This window comes from Ornithorhynchus anatinus, chromosome X5 (genome assembly GCF_004115215.2).
Source record: "Ornithorhynchus anatinus isolate Pmale09 chromosome X5, mOrnAna1.pri.v4, whole genome shotgun sequence".
Classification (NCBI taxonomy): domain Eukaryota; kingdom Metazoa; phylum Chordata; class Mammalia; order Monotremata; family Ornithorhynchidae; genus Ornithorhynchus; species Ornithorhynchus anatinus.
In genome coordinates, this window is record NC_041753.1 from 69,508,148 (window position 1) to 69,528,452 (window position 20,305).

General features: G+C 63.1%; 1 protein-coding gene across 1 annotated transcript in view; it reads left to right on the forward strand.

Moving 5' to 3' along the window:
* The window catches only part of LOC103167493 (aminopeptidase O (putative)), a 100,825-nt gene that overhangs the window by 25,976 nt on the left and 54,544 nt on the right, over nt 1-20,305 (forward strand). The window contains exons 7-10 of the mRNA XM_039910758.1: nt 6,715-6,817; nt 8,286-8,393; nt 14,156-14,199; nt 16,064-16,124. Coding sequence (XP_039766692.1) covers nt 6,715-6,817; nt 8,286-8,393; nt 14,156-14,199; nt 16,064-16,124 — 316 coding nt within the window. The remainder of the gene's footprint in view (nt 1-6,714; nt 6,818-8,285; nt 8,394-14,155; nt 14,200-16,063; nt 16,125-20,305) is intronic.

The following is a 20,305-nucleotide window of genomic DNA, read 5'->3' on the forward strand; positions in this document are numbered from 1 at the left end:
ATCCCCCTCCTCCTCCTCCTCCTCTTCCTGTCTTCTTCTTCCTCCTCTTCTCCTTCTCATGCCCTTCCTCTTCTCCCTGTCTTCCTCCTCCTCCTCCTCTTCCTCCTCCTCCTTTTGCCTTTCCTCCTCTCCCTGTCTTCCTCCTCCTCCCCTCCTCCTCCTTCTCGTGGCCTTCCTCCTCTCCCTGTCCTCCTCCTCTTCTCCTCCTTCTCATGCCCTTCCTCCTCTCCCTGTCCTCCTCCTCATGCCCTTCCTCCTCTCCCTGTCCTCCTCCTCCTCTTCCTCCTTTTCCTCCTCCTCCGCCTCCTGTCTCCTCCATTCCTCTTCTTCCTCGTCACCCTCCCAAACGCTTCGCCATCCCCGCCCCCGCCCCCCCCCCCCCCAGGAAAGCGGCTCCCGGGCCCCCCACCCAGCAGGGGGGTCTGGGGGCCACATCTGGGCAGTGCCCATCCGGGCCCGGGGGCGGGGGGCGGGTAGCGTCGGTGGGCGGCGGCCCCGGCCCGCGCCGCGGGCCTTCGCGGCCCGAGGGAAAGTCGCCGGGGAAAGAACGCATCGGTTCAACCCAGGTTTAGTGGGAACAGATGTTGGCATCAATGGGGCTTTGTGTGTCGGATGGCTGTGCCCGCCTCCCGCCCCCCGCCCCCTCACCCCTCCCCGTCCCCTCCCGCCAGGAGGCCGCCCCGCCGCCCCGGCCTCTCTTCCCGCATCGGCCCGCGCTCTTCCTCCCCTCCCGCCCTCCGGCTCTCGCCGCCGACCTCTGGCCCGCGTCCTGCCTCTGGCCCGGAAGGCCCTTCCCTCCTCACAGCCGCCAGACGATCACTCTCAAAGCCCTACCGAAGGCCCCTCTCTTCCAGGAGGCCCTCCCTGACTGCGCCCTCCTCTCCTCTTCTCCCTCTCCCTCCTGCGTCGCCCCGACTGGCTCCCTTTCTTCATCCCCCGTCCCCGCCCCGCACCGCTCCTGTCCGCGTCCCTCCTTCCTTTCTTTCTGTTCCCGTCGGCTCCTTGTGGAGAAGCAGAGTGGCTCAGTGGCAAGAGCCCGGGCTTGGGAGTCAGAGGCTGTGGGTTCTAATCCCGGCTCCGCCGCTTCTCGGCCGGGTGACTGTGAAATGGGGATTCGATCCCTGTTTTAGACTGTGGGCCTCTCCGAGGGACATACGTAATTCCCACTTCACTTCTCCGGGCCTCAGTAACCTCCCCTGTCAAAAGGGGATGAAGACCGTGAGCCCCGCGGGGACAACCCGATGACCTCCTATCTCCCCCAGCGCTCAGAACAGTGCTTGGCACATAGTAAGCGCTTAACAGATGTCATCGTTATCATTATTATTCAGGGCAGAGAGTGCGTCTGTTGTTTTGCTCGGTCGTCCTCTCCCAAGCGCTTAGGACAGTGCTCCGCACACGGTAAGGGCTCAATAAATACGACCCGCTGACCGACTCTTAACATAATGGTATCTGTTAAGCGCTTCCTGTGCGTCAGGCGCCGTTCTAAGCGACTCTCCCTTGAGGAGCCACTCGTTTTGGGTAACATACACCTAGTCAGCGCTCGTTACGTGCAGAGGGAGAACAGAACGTCAAAAGAGAAAGCAGACCTTAAACGGGACGGCGCGACGAGGGACGGACTTTTCCACGCCCCGTGGAGCCGGAGCTGTGCGTTCCACTTTGGCCGTAGTTTTTCGTATTAGTATTTACTAAGCACCTATCGTGTACTAAAGCCCCGGGAGGGAAAACTCAAGGGGGAAAGTACGTATGTTCCTCGAGAGGCCCACAGTCTAAAACGGGGATCGAAGCCCCATTTTACAGATGAGGAAACTGAGGCCCAGCGCAGCGAGATGACATTTTTTCCCCACGGTATCCGTGAAGCGCATACTCTGTGCCAGGCGCTGTGTTAAGCGCCGGGGTAGGTTACAACCTGATCAGATCGGACACAATCCCCGCCCCGCGGAGGGCTCACGGCCTTAGTTCTGATTTTACAGGTGGGGCAACTGAAGCCCAGAGAAGTGAAGTGACCGGCCCGAGGTCACCCAGCAGATGAGCGGTGGAGCCGGGATCGGAACCCAGATCCCCCTGACTAGGCCGCCCTGCTCCCCTGCCCAAGATCTTGCCCGAGGTCACCCAGCGGGCCCGGGGCAGAGCCGGGATTAGAACCCAGGTCTCCTGACTCGCGGTCCCCAGAATTATCCAAGACCACGGTGCCGATCCTGGTTTGAATTCAGATGACTCTGCCCTTAAAATAGGAGCTTCCCCTCCTTGTTATTTCCTCCCTCCCCTCCCCTCCCCGCCCCGGCCTGCCCAGCCATGACTAACCCGGGCCTTTTCCTCTTTTGCACTTTTATGGTAAACACCCAAGAGGAGGAGCCGGGGCAGATGGAGGGAGGGGAGACAGCAGAGAGGGTGGAAAACAGAGAGGGAGGAAAACAGGGAGGGAGGGAAATGGTGAGGGAGAGAGGGAGGAAAACAGGGAGGGAAAGAGGGAGGAATACGGAGGGAAATGGTGAGGGAGAGAGGGAGGAAAACAGGGAGGGAGAGAAAGATGAAAACAGGGAGGGAAAGAGGGAGAGAAGGAGGGAAATGGTGAGGGAGAGAGGGAGGGAAACAGGGAGGGAGAGAGGGAGGGAAATGGTGAGGGGGAGAGGGAGGAAAACAGGGAGGGAGAGAGGGAGGGAAACAGGGAGGAAAACAGGGAGAGAGGGAGGAAAAGTGAGGGAGAGGGAGAGAGGGAGGAAAACAGTGAGGGAGAGGGAGAGAGGGAGGGAAACAGGGAGGGAGAGAGGGAGGGAGAGAGGGAGGGAAACAGGGAGAGAGGGAGGAAAACAGTGAGGGAGAGGGAGAGAGGGAGGGAAACAGAGGGAGAGAGGGAGGGAAATGGTGAGGGAGAGGGAGGAAAAAAAGGAAGGGAAATGGTGAAGGAGAGAGGGAGGAAAACAGAGAGGGAGTGAGGGAGGAAGACAGGGAGGGAGAGGAGGACAACAGAGAGGGAGGTAAGCAGAGGAAAAGGGAGAGAAGGATGATAACAGAGAGGGAGAGTTGTATTGATATCTGTCTCCACCCCAGACTGTAAACTCGTTGTGGGCAGGGACTGTGTCTGTTTATTGTTGTATTGTACTCCCCCAAGCGCTTAGTACAGTGCTCTGCACACGGTAAGAGCTCAGTAAATACGATTGAATGAATGAATGAATGAAAGCAGGGAGAGAAGGAGGGAAACGGGGGAGAGAGGGAGGAAAGCAGAGGGAAATGGAGAGAAGGGGGGAAACAGGGAGAGAAGATGAGAGGGAGAGGGGGAGAAAAGGAGGGAACGGGGACAGAGGGAGGAAAACAGAGAGAAGGAGTGAAATGGATGAAAACAAGGAGGGAAAGAGAGGAAGAGGGAAACAGGGAGAGAGGGAGGAAAACAGGGAGAGAAGGAGTGCAATGGATGAAAACGAGGAGGGAGAGAGAGGAAGAGGGAAACAGGGAGAGAGGGAGGAAAACAGGGAGAGAAGGAGTGAAATGGATGGAAACGAGGAGGGAGAGAGAGGAAGAGGGAAACGGAGAGAGGGAGGAAAACAGGGAGAGAAGGAGGGAACAGAGACAGAGGGAGGAAACCAGAAAGAAGGAGGGAAACCGAGAAGAAAGGAAATAGGGAGATAGGGAGGCAAACGGGGAGAGAAGGAGGAAAACAGAGGGAGGAAAACAGAGAAGAAGGGAAATGGGGAGAGAGGGAGGAAAACAGGAAGAGAAGGAGGGAACGGGGACAGAGGGAGGGAAAAAGAGAGAAGGGTAATGGGGAGAGAGGGAGGAAAACAGGAAGAGAAGGAGGGAAACAGAGAAGGGAAATGGGGAGAGAGGGAGGAAAACAGAAGGAGAAGAAGGAAAACGGGGAGAGAGGAAAGGGACTCAGAGGAAGAGAGGGAAGAAACAGGGAAATCATGAGGGAAGAGAGAGAGAGAGAGAGAGAGAGAGAGGGAGGATTCAGAGGGAAAGAGGAAAGGAGGAGAAACAGGAAGGAGACCCAGCATCAAACACCACCAGCCAGTCAGGCAGTCGTATTTAGCGAGCGCCTACCGTGTGCAGAGCACGTACTAAGCGCTTGGGAGAGTCCAGAACAACGACATTACAGGTGCATTCCCTGCCCACAGCGAGCTGACTGCCTAGAGGGAGACAGACGGGAATAGAAAGAAAGAAAGGAGGGATGTGGACGTAAGCGGGGCGGCGCGGGGACGGGGGGGACGCAGAAGGGAGCGGGAGGAGGGGAAGGTAGAGTCAGGGAGGGCTTCCTGGAGGAGGAGGTGTCCCTTCGACAAGGCTTTGAAAGGGGGAGAGGGATGGTCTCTTGGAGATGAGGAAGGAGGGTGTTGGTGTTCGTTAAGCGCTTACTACGTGCAGAGCACCGTTCTAAGCGCCGGGGGAGATACAGGGTAATGAGGTCGTCCCACGTGAGGCTCACGGTTAATCCCCGTTTTCCAGATGAGGTGACTGAGGCCCAGAGAAGCGAAGTGACTTGCCCACAGTCACACGGCTGACACTAGTAGCCGTAGCGCCCATTACATGCCTGCTGTGCGCGGAGCACGGTTCTAAGCACTGGGAGAGAGTCCCCATTTGGGTATTAGACACGGTCGCCTCACTAGAAGGAACCGTGGAGGCCAAGGTGGCCAGAGCCCAGGTCGGGAGTCGGGGGGAGCTGGGTTCTAATCACGGCCCCACCCCTTGCCTGCTACGTGACCTCGGGCAAGTCGCTTCACTTCCCGGTGCCTCAGTTTCCTCATCGGTCAAATGGGGGTTCGGTACCTGCCCGCTTTCCTACGAAGACCGTGGGCCCCCGGGGGGGACGGGGACCGTGTCCAAACTGTTTTTACGAGACGTCCTTCCCCTCGACTCTCTTCATCGCCATCGTCCTCGTCCGTCCGTCTCCCCCGATCGGACCGTGAGCCCGTCGGACGGCGGGGGCCGTCTCTGGCCGTCGCCGACTCGTTCGTTCCGAGCGCTTGGTACGGTGCTCTGCACGTAGTAAGCGCTCGATAAATACTATTGAATGAATGGAACTGCCGAAGCTGTATCTGCCTCGGCGCTTAGAGCGGCGCTTGGCACAGGGGAACCACGTAACCGTTACCACGGTTGCTATTAGAGAAGCGGCGTGGCTCGAAAGAGCCCGGACCTGGGAGTCGGAGGTCGTGGGTTCTAATCCCGGCTCCGCCGCTGGTCAGCTGTGGGGGTTGGGGCCAGTCCCTTGACTCCTCTGGGCCTCAGTTCCCTCATCTGTCGAAGACCGTCCCGTGGGGGCCGACCCGATGACCTCGTATCCGCCCCGGCGCTTAGAACGGTGCTTGGCACGTAGGAAGCGCTCAGCAAATACCGAGATTACGATTATTGTTCCGATTATCGCGACTGCTCGACGCCCGGTAGCCGCTCGACCCACACCCCCGGTGCTGTCGTGATGGATACGACCGCGTCCGGCGCAGTGCCCGGCACAGGGCAAGCGCGTCGGGCGCCCCGCGGTCCCCGTTACTCTTGCAACCGGGGCGGGCCCGCGCCGTCGACCGCCCCCCGCCCGGAATGCCGTTGCCGGACCAAACCGCTCCATCTCTCTCGACCGCCTTGGGGCCTGGGCCTGACGGAGAAGGGATTTGATTGAAAATCGCAAAACGGACCCATTCCCAGCGCCCAGAATAATCAGAAACAGCAGCGGAGAATCAAACCGGGCTTTAAAAGCTCCTTCCAAAAGGACGCCCCCCTCCTCCCCTCCCCGGGGGAAAGACGGGGTTCGTTTCCCGGCCCCTTCCCCGGAGAGGGAGCGAGGAAACAGTCGCTAACCGACAGGAGAAGCCGGGCCCCCCGCCCCTGCCGCGTTCTGTCCGACGGCTACTTTCTCGTCTTTGGACTTTGGCTATTCGCTGAGCGCTTCCTACGTGCCGGGCGCTGTGTTCGGTCGTATTTACTGAGCGCTTACTGCGCGCAGAGCACCGGACTCGGCGCTTATAATGATACCGCCGGTGTCTGTGAAGCGCTTCCTATTTGTCCATGCCAAGCGCTTAGTACAGTGCTCTGCACATAGTAGGCGCTCAGTAGATACTATTGAATGAATGCGTGCCAGGCACTATATTCATCCGGTCGTATTTACTGAGCGCTCACTGCGCGCAGAACACCGGACTCGGCGCCTGTAACGATACCGACGGTATCGGTGAAGCGCTTCCTACGTGCCAAGCACCGTGCTAAGCGCCGGGGTAGAGACGGGGTCATCAGGTCGTCGCACACGGGGCTCACGGTCTCCATCCCCATGTGGCAGACGAGGAAACCGAGGCCCCGAGAAGCGAAGTGACTCGCCCACAGTCACCCAGCCGACAAGCGGCGGTGCCGGGATTCGAACCCCCGACCTCGGACTCCCAAGCCCGGCCTCTCGCCGTCAAGGCACGCCGGGGGAGATTTAAGGTCGTCGGGCCGGACACGGTCGACGGCGTTCGTTCACTGGGCCGTATTTATTGAGCACCGTACTAACCGCCTACGTCCCACCGTCTTAATCCCCGTCTAACAGACGAGGTGACCGAGGCCCGGAGAAGCGCCGCGGCTCGCCCCGGGTCCCACGGCGGACAGGTGGCGGAGCCGGGATTAGAACCCACGCCCCCGTGACGCCCAGGCCGCGACGCCGCGCTGCTCCTCTCCCCGGCGCGCGGTGCTCCGCGCGGAGGGCTCGACGGGCCTCGGTGGTATTTCCGGACCTCTCTCCCTCTCCCCGCCGCCTGCCAGACCCCACAGGGAGAAGACCGGACGGGTGGACGGGTCCGGAGCGTCGCTCATAGAGCACGGACTCAGTCGGGAGAAGTCCTGCCTGCAGGTCCATTATCTCAAGGTGAGCGCCCGCCTCCCCCCCGAACCCAGGGCCCAGAGAGGCGCCTCCCCCCGAGTCGCCCAGTTGGGAAACGGCGGGGCCGGGATTCGAACCCACGACCCCGGACTCCCAAGCCCGAGCCACGCGGCTCCTCCACGCGAGCGGCATGAGCAGCGCGACCTGGGGGATAGAGCCCGGACCTGGGTTCGAATGCCGGCGCCTCCCCTTGTCAGCCGGGCAAGTCCCTTCCCTTCCCTTAATAATGACGACGTTGGTATTTGTTAAGCGCTCACTACGCGCAGAGCGCTGTTCTAAGCGCCGGGGGAGATACAGGGTCATCCGGTCGCCCCACGGGAGGCTCACGGTTAATCCCCGTTTTCCAGATGAGGGAACCGAGGCACCGAGAAGTAATAATAATAATAACGTTGGTATTTGTTAAGCGCTTACCATGTGCAGAGCGCTGTTCTAAGCGCTGGGGTGGACGTGGGGGAATCAAGTTGTCCCACGTGGGGCTCCCAGTCTTAATCCCCCTTTTCCAGATGAGGGAACTGAGGCCCAGAGAAGTGAAGCGACTCGCCCACGGTCACCCAGCTGACGAGTGGCGGAGCTGGGATTCGAACCCACGACCTCTGACTCCCAAGCCCGGGCTCTTCCCACCCAGCCCCGCTGCTGCGAGTGCCGGGTGACCTTGGGCAAGTCACCTCGCTTGTCTCGGAGAAGCCGCCCCGCCGAACGGATCGAGCCCGGGCCTGGGCATCGGAAGGACCCGGGTTCCGATTTCACCCCTGCTCTTCGTCTGCTGTGTGACCTTGGATGAGTCGCTTCCCTTCTTGCAGAGAAGCGGCGCGACCCGGAGCTCGGGCCCGGGAGTCGGAGGCCCCGGGTTCTAATCCCGGCCCTGCCGCCTCCCTGCCGCGTGACCGTGGACGAGCCCCTCGCCTCCCCTTAGAGACGCAACGCCGCCTCCTGGTCGTCGGGGAGGCCCCGGGTTCTAATCCCGGCTCCGCCGGTCAGCCGGGTGACTCTGGCTCCTCCGGGGGGGTGGGGGGTGGGGGGAGGGGGGCGGTCCCTCCTCCGGAAACTGGGGCTGAAGACGGCGAAGCCCCGCGCGGGACGGGGACTGGGTCCAAACTGTGGATAAAAATAATGTCGGTATCTGTGAAGCGCTTACTATGTGCCGAGCACCGTTCCGAGCGCTGGGGGAGATACCGGGTCATCGGGTCGTCCCCCGTGAGGCTCCCGGCCCTCATCCCCGTTTTCCGGACGAGGTCACTGAGGCCCAGAGAAGCGAAGCGACTCGCCCACGGTCACCCGGCTGCCGAGGGGCAGGGCCCGGATTCGAACCCGTGACCTCCGGCTCCCCAGCCCGGGCCCTTTCCGCTGATCCATCTCCCCCGGCGCCTCGTACGGTGCCTGGCCCGTAGTGAGCGCTCGAGAAATACCGTTGGTTAAAAAACGCGAGTGAAAATCCGGGCGCCGTTTCTTCCAGGGCTACTTCCTCCTGCGATTCCTGGCGAGCCAGGTCGGCGAGGCCACGTACTGGACGTTTTTAAGGCGTTTTGTGGACCGTTTCCGCGGCCGGCTGATTCTCTCCCAGGTAAGCGCGGGGAGCTTCTCGCTCCTCCTCTTGGGACGCGGCTCTCCTCGGCCCGTCCTCCCCGCGGCGTCCGGGACAGTGCTCTGCCCACGGGAAGCGCTCAGTAGGTAATAATGACGGTGGTGTTCGTTAAGCGCTTACTATGCGCGCAGCGCCGTTCTACGCTGCGGGGGAGGCAAGGCGATCGGGTCGTCCCCCGTGGGGCTCCCCGTTTTAATCCCCATTTTCCAGATGAGGGAACCGAGGCACGGAGAAGGGAAGCGACTCGCCCCGAGTCGCCCAGCCGGCAAGCGGCGGAGCCGGGATTCGAACCCATGACCTCCGACTCCCGGGCCCGGGCTCTCGCCACTGAGCGGCGCTTTTCGGCCGCCCCGCTGACTCTCTGTCCCTCCCCGGCGGGAACCCTATTCTCCTTCCCACGGGCCCGTGGAACTGTTTGGACGCGGCGGAGCCCCTTGAAGGGGAGGGTCTTGGACTCCCGTCCTCTCCCGGGCGCTTAGGAATGAGGATGATAATAATAACGCCGGTATGCGTGAAGCGCCTACTAGGTGCCGAGCACCGTTCTAAGCGCTGGGGCAGATACGGGGTCATCGGGTCGTCCCCCGCGGGGCTCACGGTCTTCGTCCCCATTTGACAGAGGGGGGAACCGAGGCCCGGAGAGAGGAAGAGACCGGCCCGAGCTAACGATAATCATAATGCTGGGATCCGTTAAGCGCTTACTACGTGCGGAGCACCGTTCTAAGCGCTGGGGTAGACACAAGGGAAGCGGGTCGTCCCACGCGGGGCCCCCGGTCTTAATCCCCATTTTACAGATGAGGGAACTGAGGCACAGAGAAGTGAAGTGACTCGCCCCAAGTCACACGGCCCACCAGGGGCGGAGCCGGCATTCGAACCCACCACCTCGGACTCCCCGGCCCGGGGGGGGGGGGGTCGGCTCAGAAGGACCTGGGTTCTGATCCCGGCTCCGCCGCTCGTCCGCCGGGTGACCTTAGGCGGGTCACTCCACTACTTTCAGACGGCGGCGCAGCCTAGCAGAGCGAGCCCGGGGTTGGGAGTCAGAGGACCTGGGTTCTAATAATGATAACGTTGCTATTCGTTAGGCGCGCCCTAGGCGCCGAGCACCGTTCTAAGCGCCGGGGGCGAGACGGGGTCATCGGGTCGTCCCCCGTGAGGCTCCCGGTCTCCGTCCCCATTTTCCAGATGAGGGAACCGAGGCCCAGGGAAGCGAAGCGACTCGCCCGCGGTCACCCAGCCGCCGCGGGGCGGAGCCGGGATTCGAACCCGTGACCTCTGACTCCCGAGCCCGGGCTCTTCCCACTGAGCCGCGCTGCTTCTCTGATAATGAATAGTGAATAATCCCGGCTCCGCCGCTTGTCTGCCGGGCGACCTTGGACGAGTCTCTTCACTTCTCTTAGAGAAGCAGGGCGGCCCAGCGGAGGGGGCTCCGGGCCGCGAGGCGGAAGGACCCGGGTTCCAATCCCGGCTCCGCCACTTGTCCGCTGTGGGTCCTCGGGCGGGTCGCTTCATCGCTCTGCGCCTCAGTTCCCGCCTCCGTAAAACGGGGACGAAGACCGTGAGCCCCACGTGGGGCGGGGACCGTGTCCGACCCGATGCCCCTGGATCCGCCCCAGCGCTTAGTACGGTGCCCGGCACCTAGTACGCGCTTAACGAATACTATTATCATTATTGTCATCATTATTATTATCATTAAGGGCCCGAGTTCTATTTCTGACTCCTCCCCCTGTCTGCTGGGTGGCCTTGGGCGAGTCACTTCACTTCTCTGGGCCTCAGTCACCCCCTCTGGAAAATTAGGGATTGAGACTGTGAGTCCCGTGTCGGTTCAGTGGGAAGAACGCGGGCTGAGGAGTCATGAAGATCGTGAGCCCCGCGCGGGACGGGGACCGCGTCCGCCCCGATTAGCCCCCGATTTGAGGAGCAGCGGGGCTCAGTGGCGAGAGCCCGGGCTGGGAGTCCGAGGTCATGGGTTCGAATCCCGGCTCCGCCGCTCGGCAGCCGGGGGACGGCGGGCGAGTCGCTTCACTTCCGTGTGCTTCGGTTCCTTCATCTGGAAAACGGGGATGAAGACCGTGGGCCTCACGTGGGACCGCCCGGTGACCCCGTATCTCCCCCGGCGCTTAGAACGGTGCTCGGCACGTAGTAGGCGCTCAACAAACGCCGACGTCGTCATCGGCCTCTACCTCCCCCGACGCTCAGTACGGTGCCCGGCCCCCAGTAAGCCATTAGCGAATTAGACGGATGGGACCGTAAGCCGTCAAAGGGCAGGGACCGTCTCCGTCTGTTACCGATCTGTCCATTCCAAGCGCTCAGTCCGGTGCCCTGCGCGTAGTGAGCGCTCGTTGATCCCGGCTCCGCCACTCGTCAGCTGGGTGACCGTGGGCGAGTCACTTCACTTCTCTGTGCCTCAGTTCCCTCATCTGTAAAATGGGGATTAAAACTGCGAGCCCCACGTGGGACGACCCGATCACCCCGTCTCTCCCCCGGCGCTTAGAACCACGCTCTGCACATAGTAAGCGCTTGACAGATACCAACGTTATTATCATCAAATAGCGTCGAATGAAAACCACTGTCATCATCGTCATCGTTCTTCTTCTTCTCCGGGCCTCGGCTCCCTCATCTTTTAAAGCGGAGCGCGGACCGCGTCCGGCCCGCCCGGCCGCCCTCGGCCCCGGCGCTCAGTCCGGTCCCTGGCACGTAATGAGCGCCCTAGGCGTACCGTAGGAAAAAAACCAAGAAAGGAAGCACAGTCGCGTTCCCCGACGTCACCCGTCTGCAATGTTATTGGAATGAAAACCCTCCCGGCCAGACTAAATGGCGGCCGCGTCCCTCCGCCCGGTCGGCCTCCCTCGCCGCCCATTCCGGGCCTGCGTTTCCCAGCGGGAAATGACCTCAGGTGCGAAGCATTAATCGGTCGGGGATTTTTTTCTTCTTCTTCTTAAAAGTTCGGCTTCAGTTCGCTCGCGTGACACGCTCGTTTCTGATCCTGGGCTCTCGCCTCTGTTTATTTGAGTCGAGGAAGCACCGGCCGGGGACCGGAAGCCGGGGCGGGCGGGCGGGGGCCGGCGCATATGAAACAAACCCGCGGCCTGGAGGCGTCGCGGGGGGAGTTGGCGTTGAAAGTCGTGGAATATAGGTTTGCGATTCTAGAAATGATCTCTCTCTGTATATCGCCGATTCCGTTTATTTATATCGATGCCTGTTTACGTGTTTTGCTGTCTCCCCCCCCCCCCCCCCCGGTTCTAGACCGTGAGCAGGGATTAATAATAATAATAATAATAATAAATAACGTCGGTATCTGTTAAGCGCTTCCTATGTGCCGAGCACCGTTCTAAGCGCCGGGGGAGAGACGGGGTCATCGGGTCGTCCCGCGTGAGGCTCACCGTCTTTCATCCCCGTTTTCCAGACGAGGGAACTGAGGCCCAGAGAAGTGAAGCGACTCGCCCACGGTCACCCGGCTGACACGCGGCAGAGCCGGGTTTCGAACCCGTGACCTCTGGCTCCCGAGCCCGGGCTCTTTCCACTGAGCCACGCTGCTTCTCCATCGTCTCTCTTTGTACTTCCCGAGCGCTTAGGACGACGCTCTGCACACAGCGAGCGCTCAGTAGATACGACCGAATGAATGAATGAGCGGAATAGACGCTCCGGGTCCAGGTTTTCCGGAGAAGCAGCGCGGCTCAGTCAGAAGAGCCCGGGCCTGGGTGGGGGGGGGGGTCAGAGGACCCGGGTTCTAATCCTGGCTCCGCCACGTAGTGATAATGATGGCGTTTGTTGAGCGCTTACTCTGTGCTGAGCGCCGGGGGCGATACGAGGTGATCGGGTTGTCCCACGTGGGGCTCCCACTCTTCATCCCCATTTTAATAATAATGCTGGTATCTGTTAAGCGCTCACTACGCGCCGGACACCGTTCTAAGCGCCGGGGGAGGGACGGGGTCATCGGGTCGTCCCGCGTGGGGCTCCCGGTCTTCATCCCCGTTTTCCGGACGAGGCAACTGAGGCCCAGAGAAGCGAAGCGACCGGCCCCGAGTCACCCGGCTGACGGGCGGCGGAGCCGGGGTTCGAACCCGTGACCTCTGACTCCCAAGCCCGGGCTCCTTCCGCCGAGCCACGCCGCTCCTCACGTGTCCGCCGTGTGATCTCGGGCAAGTCGCTTCACTTCCCCGGGCCTCGGTTCCCTCGTCCGCAAAACGGAGGTTCGTGAGAATGATAATGGAAACGGCGGGACTCGTTGAGCGCCTACCGGGTGCCGGACACCGTTCTAAACGCCGGGGGAGACGGCGTGGGGCTCACGGTCTCGGTCCCCATTTTTACGGATGAGGGGACCGAGGCCCAGAGAAGCGAAGTGACCGGCCCACGGTCGCACGGCCGGCGAGGGGGCGGAGCGGGGATCGGAACCCACCACCCCTGACTCCCAAGTGCGGGACGAGGGACCGTGTCCGACCTGACCGTCCCCCCCCCCCCCGCCCCCCCCAGCGCTCAGGCAAGCGCTTAGTCCGGCGCTCCGCACACGCTGAGCGCTCGGTAGATCCCGTCGAGCGGACGCGCGAGTGAACGGCGGCCGGCACCTAGCGAGCGCTCCACGGATCCCTCTTCCCTCATCCGTAAAGGGGGGATTTCGAGTGCGGGGCAAGGACCGTGTCCGACCGCCATCGCCTCCCGTCTACCCCGGCGCGCGGGACGGCGCCCGGCACGTAGGGAGCGCCTCGCGGGGGCCATTCTTTTTTGATAAAGACAGCCACCAAAAAACGCGAGGGGAAACTCAGTGCCGTTTTACCGCAGCCGATTCTGCCAAGTTTCAAAAGCCGCAGAGAAACACACATTCCTGAGCGGGGCAGGGCGGCGGAGGGGAGGAGGAGGAGGAGGAGGCCGAGAGGCCCCGGCAGCCTCGGACCTGAAAGACACCCCACGTACCCACGCAAGAATGATAACGTCGGCCTTCGGTGAGCGCTTACTATGTGCCGAGCGCCGTCCTAAGCGCCGGGGGAGAGACGGGGTCATCGGGTCGTCCCACGGGAGGCTCACAGACTTAATCCCCGCTTTCCAGATGAGGGACCTGAGGCCCGGAGAATCCTTCCTTCATTCAGTGGTATTTATTGAGCGCTTACTACGTGCAGAGCACTGGACTGAGCGCTTGGAACGGACAGACGGGTAACAGAGACGGTCCCTGCCCTTTGACGGGCTCACGGTCTAACCGGGGCAGGCAACAAGGGCGGTATCTGTGAAGCGCTTACGACGTGCCGAGCACCGTTCTAAGCGCTGGGGGAGAGGCGGGGTCATCGAGTCGTCCCACGTGAGGCGCACGCTCTTCATCCCCATTTTACAGTTGAGGGAACTGAGGCGCAGAGGAGCGAAGCGACTCGTCCACGGTCACCCAGCCGCCGGGTGGCAGAGCCGGGATCCGAACCCGTGACCTCCGACCCCCCAAACCGGGGCTCCTTCCACTGAGCCGCGCTGCTCTTAACTTCTCGTTGCCTCGGTTCCCTCATCTGTCAAACGGGGACGAAGACCGGGAGCCTCGCGGGGGGACCACCCGACGGGCCCGTCTCTCCCCCGGCGCTGAGAACGCGATCGGCGCGTAGCGAGCGCTTGGCGGATACCCGCGTTATTATAATTACGCGGGACGGGGCCTGCGTCCAACCCGACGAACTTCTATCTAGCGCAGAGCGTGGCCCGTGGGAGGCGCTCAGCAGGTATCCTGATCGCCATCGTGATTCGAATCCCGATTATCCGTTCTGTCCCTCCGCCAGGACTTCCTTCAGATGTTCCTCGAGGAGGTGCCCGAAGGAAAAAGGTAGGCGATCCCACGGGAGCGGGAGGGCCGTCGGGAGCGACTCGGCCGGGAGCCGGGAGACCCCCGGGCCCGGGCCCATCTATCGCCTCCTCTGGGCGATTCGCAGCGGGGCTCGGGGGCAAGAGGCCGGGTCGTGGGTTCTGATCCCGGCCCCGCCTCTAATGGGCCGAGTGACCGTGGGCGAGTCGCTTCACTCTGGGCCTCGGTTCCCTCCTCTGGAAAACGGGGATCGAGACCGTGAGCCCCACGTGGGACGACCCGACGACCCCGTCTCTCCCCCGGTGCTTAGAACGGTGCTCGGCACATAGAGAGCGTTTAACGGACGCCAACGTTATTATTATTATTATTATTATTAAATCTCGGCCTCTTTTGCCTTATTAGCCGGTGTACCGAATGCTTGGGAAAGGACAATAAGAATAGTGATAATAATGGCATTTGTTAAGCGCTCACTACGTGCAAAGCACTGTTCTAAGCGCTGGGGAGGATACAAGGTGTTCGGGTTGGCCCACGTGGGGCTCAGGGTCTTAATCTCCATTTTACAGATGGGGTAACTGAGGCGCAGAGAAGCGAAGTGACTCGCCCACGGTCACCCAGCTGACAGGCGGCGGGGCCGGGATTCGAACCCATGACCCCTGACTCCCAAGCCCGGGCACTTTCCACCGAGCCGCGCCGCCTCTAGTCTCCGTGAAGCGCTCGCTCTGTGCCGGGCACTGTTCTTAAGCGCTGGGGGAGATCCGAGGTCGTCGGGTGGTCCCGCCGCGGGGCTCCTTCGACAGAGGAGGGAAACTGAGGCCCGGAGAGGCGAGGCGACCGGCCCAAGGTCACCCAGCAGACGAGGGCCGGACGAGTTCACCGTCGGCCGGGAGCGTTCGGGGTTGCCCGGGAGCGTTCACGATCGGCAGGGGACGTTCAGCGTTGCCAGGGAGGGTCCTCGATCGGCCCGGAGCGTTCACGACGGACCGGGGGCCTTTCGAGCCGACCGGCGGCGGTCGCGATTCCCGGGAGCGTCCAGGATTGGCCAAGAGCGTTCATGTTCGGCCAGAGCGTCCGTGACTGGCCGGGAACGTTCCCGGTTGCCCGGGAGCGTCCAGGATTGTCCAGGAGCGGCCGGGATCGGCCGGGAGCGTTTAGGATTGGCCGGAATCGTTCGTCATCGGCCGGGAGCGTTCGAGGTCGGCCGGGAGCGTCTGGGATAGGCAAGGCGCGTTCCCGATCGGCCGGGAGCATCCGGGATGGGCCGGGAGCGTCTCGGGTCGGCCGGGAGCGTTCACGGGTGTCTACGATGGGCCGGGAACCTTCACGACGATAATAATGACGATGACGATGGCATTTATTAAGCGCTTACTACGTGCTCGGCACCGTCCTAAGCGTCGGGGCGGTTCCAAGGAAACCCGGCCTGTCCCACGCGGGGCTCACGGTCTTCATCCCCGTGCAATAAGATGAGGGAACCGAGGCAGGGAGAAGCGAAGCGGCTCGGCCGCGGCCGCGGAGCCGACGAGGGGCGGAGCGGGGGTTAGAACCCAGGACCTCCGCCCCCCCGAGCCCGGGCTGTTCCCGTCGAGCGGCGCCGGGAGCTCCGCCGGAGCCGTTCCCTCTTCTCTTTGAGAAGCTGCGCGGCTCGGTGGCAAGGGCCCGGGCTGGGGAGTCAGAGGTCGTGGGTTCGGATCCCGGCTCCGCCCCTCGACGGCTGGGTGACGGTGGGCGAGCCACTTCTCCGGGCCTCAGTTCCCTCCTCCGTCAAATGGGGATGAAGACGTGGGACGGCCCGATGACCCCGTCTCTCCCCCGGCGCTTAGAACAGTGCTCGGCGCCTAGTAAGCGCTTAACAGATACCCCCATTTTGATTATCATCATTATTTTTCAGGCTCGGGCTGTCCGTCGAAAGCATCTGCCAGACGTGGCTGGACCGTCCCGGCCTCCCGGAGGTGAGCGCCACCCCGTCCCCCTTCCGGCCGCCCTCCCGCCCGGCCCCTCCCTCGCGCGTTCTGCTTTTCGCGCGGCATTCGTTAAGCGCTCACCGCGTGCCGGGCACCGTACCGAACGCCGGGCGCGGCTCGGGGGGAGGAGCCCGGGGCTCGGGAGCCAGAAGCGGTGGGTTCTAATCCCGGCTCCGCCGCTTCTCGGCTGGGTGACTTCGGGCCAGTCGCTTCACTTCTCTGGGCCTCGGTTTCCTCCCCGTCCAGTGAGGACCGGCGAGCCCCACGGGGGACAACCCGACGGCCTTGTATCACCCCCCCCCCCCCCACGAGCGCTCAGGACGGTGCTGGGCACAAAGTGAGCGCTTCTTAAATACCATCATCATTCTACCAGATCATTCGTTCATTGGATCGTACTTATTGAGCGCTCACCGCGTGCGGGGCACCGTCCTAAACGCTTGGAAAGTCGAGCCCGTCGCTGGGTAGGGATTGGCCCTATCCGGTGCCGAATTGAGCTTCCCGAGCATCGGGGCTCAGCGGAGAGAGCCCGGGCTTGGGAGTCGGAGGTCGTGGGTTCGAACGCCGGCTCTGCCGCGCGTCAGCCGGGGGGCCGCGGGCGAGTCGCTTCGCTTCTCCGGGCCTCGGCGACCTCCTCCGTCAGATGGGGACGAGGACCGGGAGCCTCCCGCGGGACGACCCGACGACCCCGTCTCTCCCCCGGCGCTTAGAACGGCGCTCGGCACGTAGTGAGCGCTTGCCGGATACCGCCATTATTATTACTCTTGTGAAAGCAGCGTGGCTCGGCGGAAAGAGCCCGGGCTTGGGAGTCGGAGGTCGTGGGTTCGAATGCCGGCTCCGCCGCCCGTCAGCTCGGAGACCGCGGGCGAGTCGCTTCCCTTCTCCGGGCCTCAGTGACCTCATCCGGAAAACGGGGATGAAGGCCGTGAGCCTCACGTGGGACGACCCGATGACCCCCGTACCTCCCCCGGCGCTTAGGACGGTGCTCTGCGCAGAGTAAGCGCTTAACAGATACCAACGTTATTACTATAACTCAATAAATCCCGGAGCCATCACCTCCGGCCCCCGTTAAGAGTCTCCTCTCTATCGATCCCAGGGTCGTTCGTTCTCGGGTCTCTCGCCCCCGAGGACCCGACGTCTCCGGCTTCTCCTCCCTTATTCATCGGCATCGATTTTATAATCGGCGGGAGCCGGCCCGCCTCAGACGTCTGATTCCGAGGAGATGGTCCCGCTAACGTGCCTCGGATCCCCGCGGGGAATCCATCCCGTCGATCGGCCGGCTCTCCCGGTCCCGTCTCCCTCTCGCTCCCCCTCCCCGCGTCTCTCCTCCCCTCCACCGTGTCCGGGAACCGGACCTCCCGGCTCCGCTCGGCTTGGCGGACCCAGGTCCCGGCCCACCCCGGTTGGGAGGCGGAGGAGCCGGCTCCTAATCCCCGGTCTGCCGGGTGACCTCGGGCGAGTCGTCGGTTCGTTCGGTAGCATTTGATAACAGTGACGTTGGTGTAAGCCCGTCGGAGGGCGGGGACCGTCTCCGTCTGTTGCCGATGTGTCCGTCCCAAGCGCTCGGTACAGTGCTCCGCGCACAGGGAGCGCGCGATAAATACTATCGAATGAACGAATTTGTTAAGCGCTTACTACGTGCCGAGCGCCGCCCTGAGCGCCGGGGGAGGGACGAGGAAATCGGGTTGTCCCCCGTGGGGCCCGCGGTTTGAATCCCCGTTTTCCAGATGAGGTAACCGAGGCCCGGAGAAGCGAAGCGACCCGCCCCGCGGTCACCCAGCCGACGAGGGGCGGGGGCCGGGATCCGAACCCACGACCTCTGACTCCCGAGCCCGGGCCCCTCCCACTGAGCCACGCCGCTTCCCCGACGGAGCGATCACTCTGCGCGCGGAGCGCTGTACTGAGCGCTTGGAACGGACAGTTGGGCAACAGAGACCACGCCTCACTCGTCTCGGAGAAGCGGCGCGGCCCCCGGGGGTGAGAGGCCCGATTCCCGGCCCCGCCACTCGAGTGGCGGCCGGGTGTCCTCGGACGAGTCGTCTCACTCCTCTTAGAGAAGCGGCGCGGCCTCCCTAGACTGCGAGCCCGCCGTGGGCGGGGATCGCCTCTTTAGCGTGCTTTCCAAGCGCTCGGTACAGTGGTCTGCACACGGTAGGCGCTCAATAAATCCCATCGATTGGCTGAATGAAAGGTGACCTCCCTTAGGGAAGCAGGGCGGTCTAGCGGTCAGAGCCCGGGGCTGGGGGTCGGAAGGCCCCGGGTCGAGAAGCGGCGCGGCCTGACGGGAAGCGGCCGGGCCCGGGGGTCGGAGGACCTGGGTTCCGATGTCCCCCCCCCCCCCCCCCCCCCCCCGGCCCGCGGATGGACGGGTGACCCCTTCGGGGACAGATCCTTCTTTAAACTATTTCCTCATCGTGGAAAAACTAAATATAAACCGACGGAGGTTAAAAATAAACAAAGCCGGTAACATTCGAAACCGTCGCACCACCGGCGGCTCCTTCTCGGGTTAACTCCTTAAGAGCCCGGAAGAGTGGAAGCGGGCCCCGGGCTCGGTCCCGTTTTGTGCCCGGAGGCGTCTTTCGAAACCGTCCGAAGCGCTTACTGTGGGCCAGGCACCGTACTGAACGCCGGGGGGGGCGGGGGGGAGAGTACGGGGCTCATGGCAAGCGCCCAATAAATACGCCCGGGGGGACGAGGACGGGCCAATGAGGTCGGACGCCATCCGTATTATTATCGTCACCGTATTTGTTCAGCCAAGCACCGTTCTGGGCGCTGGGCCCGTCGCCGGGCAGGGACGGTCTCTATCTGTCGCCGGTTCGTCCGTTCCAAGCGCTTAGTACGGCGCTCTGCACACAGCGAGCGCCCAATAAAGACCATCGAACGATCCCAGATCCTTCTGGCGCCCAGGCCCGGACTGTCTCCCCTGGGCCGCCGCGCTTCTCCAAGAGTAGGGCAGTGAGAATGATAATGTTGGTATTTGGTAAGCGCTCACCCTGTGCCCAGCGCTGTCCTAAACGCCGGGGGAGACACGGGATGATCAGGCCGTCCCACGTGAGGCTCACGGTCTTCACCCCCGTTTCCCGGATGAGGTCACCGAGGCCCAGAGAAGCGAAGTGAGTCGCCCGCGGTCACCCGGCTGACGAGCGGCGGGGCCGGGATTCGAACCCACGACCTCCGACTCCCAAGCCCGGGCTCTTCCCGCTGAGCCGCGCCGCTTCTCTAACCTGGAAGTGACTCGTCCAAGGCGACACAGCGGAGGAGCGGCGGAACCGGGACGGGCCCGTCGTCGGGCGGGGACGGTCTCCATCCGTCGCCGAACTGTCCATTCCAGGCGCTTAGCACAGCGCCCTGCACCTAGTAAGCGCTCGAGGGAGACGATCCGACGATCCCGGATCCTTCCGGCGCCGAGGCCCGGACTCTCTCCCCTGGGCCGCCCGCGCTTCTCTAAGAGTAGGGAAGTGACTCGTCCAAGGTCACACAGCAGAGGAGCGGCGGAACCGGGACGAGCCCGTCGCCGGGCGGGGGTCGTCTCTATCCGTTGCCGAGCGCCTAGCGCAGCGCCCCGCACCTAGTAGGCGCTCGGGAAAGACGATCCGACGACCCCAGATCCTCCCGGCTCTCTACGCTGGGCCTCCCCGCTCCTCCGAGAGCGGGGAAGTGACCTGTCCAAGGTCACGCAGCTGACGCGCGGCGGATCCGGGATGAGAGCCCAGATCCTTCCGGCTCCGAGGCCCGGACTCCCTCCCCTAGGCCGCCCCGCTTCCCCAAGCGCGGGGAAATGACTCGTCCGGGGTCACCCGACGGACGAGGGGCGGAGACCCCAGATCCTCCGCCTCCCAGCCCCGGGCACCGTCCACCGGGCCGCCCCGCTCCTCCGCGTCGTAATTCGCCTCCCGGGCCCCCGGACGGTAAAGCGGCTCCGTCTCCGAGGCGCCGCGGCCTCCCGCGGTTCACGGAATCAAGGGTCCGGTCGGTCGATCGCCGGCACCTACCGAGCGCCGACAGCGGGCCGAGCGCCGGACCGAGCGCTCGGGAGAGGAGGGTGGGACGGGGCGGGTAGACACGTGCCCCGCCCACCGGGAGCCCATCACCGCGTCCTCTCCCGAGCGCTCGGTACAGTCCTCGGCAGACGGTAAGCGCTCGGTAAATCCATTCGATCCCTCGGTCCCATT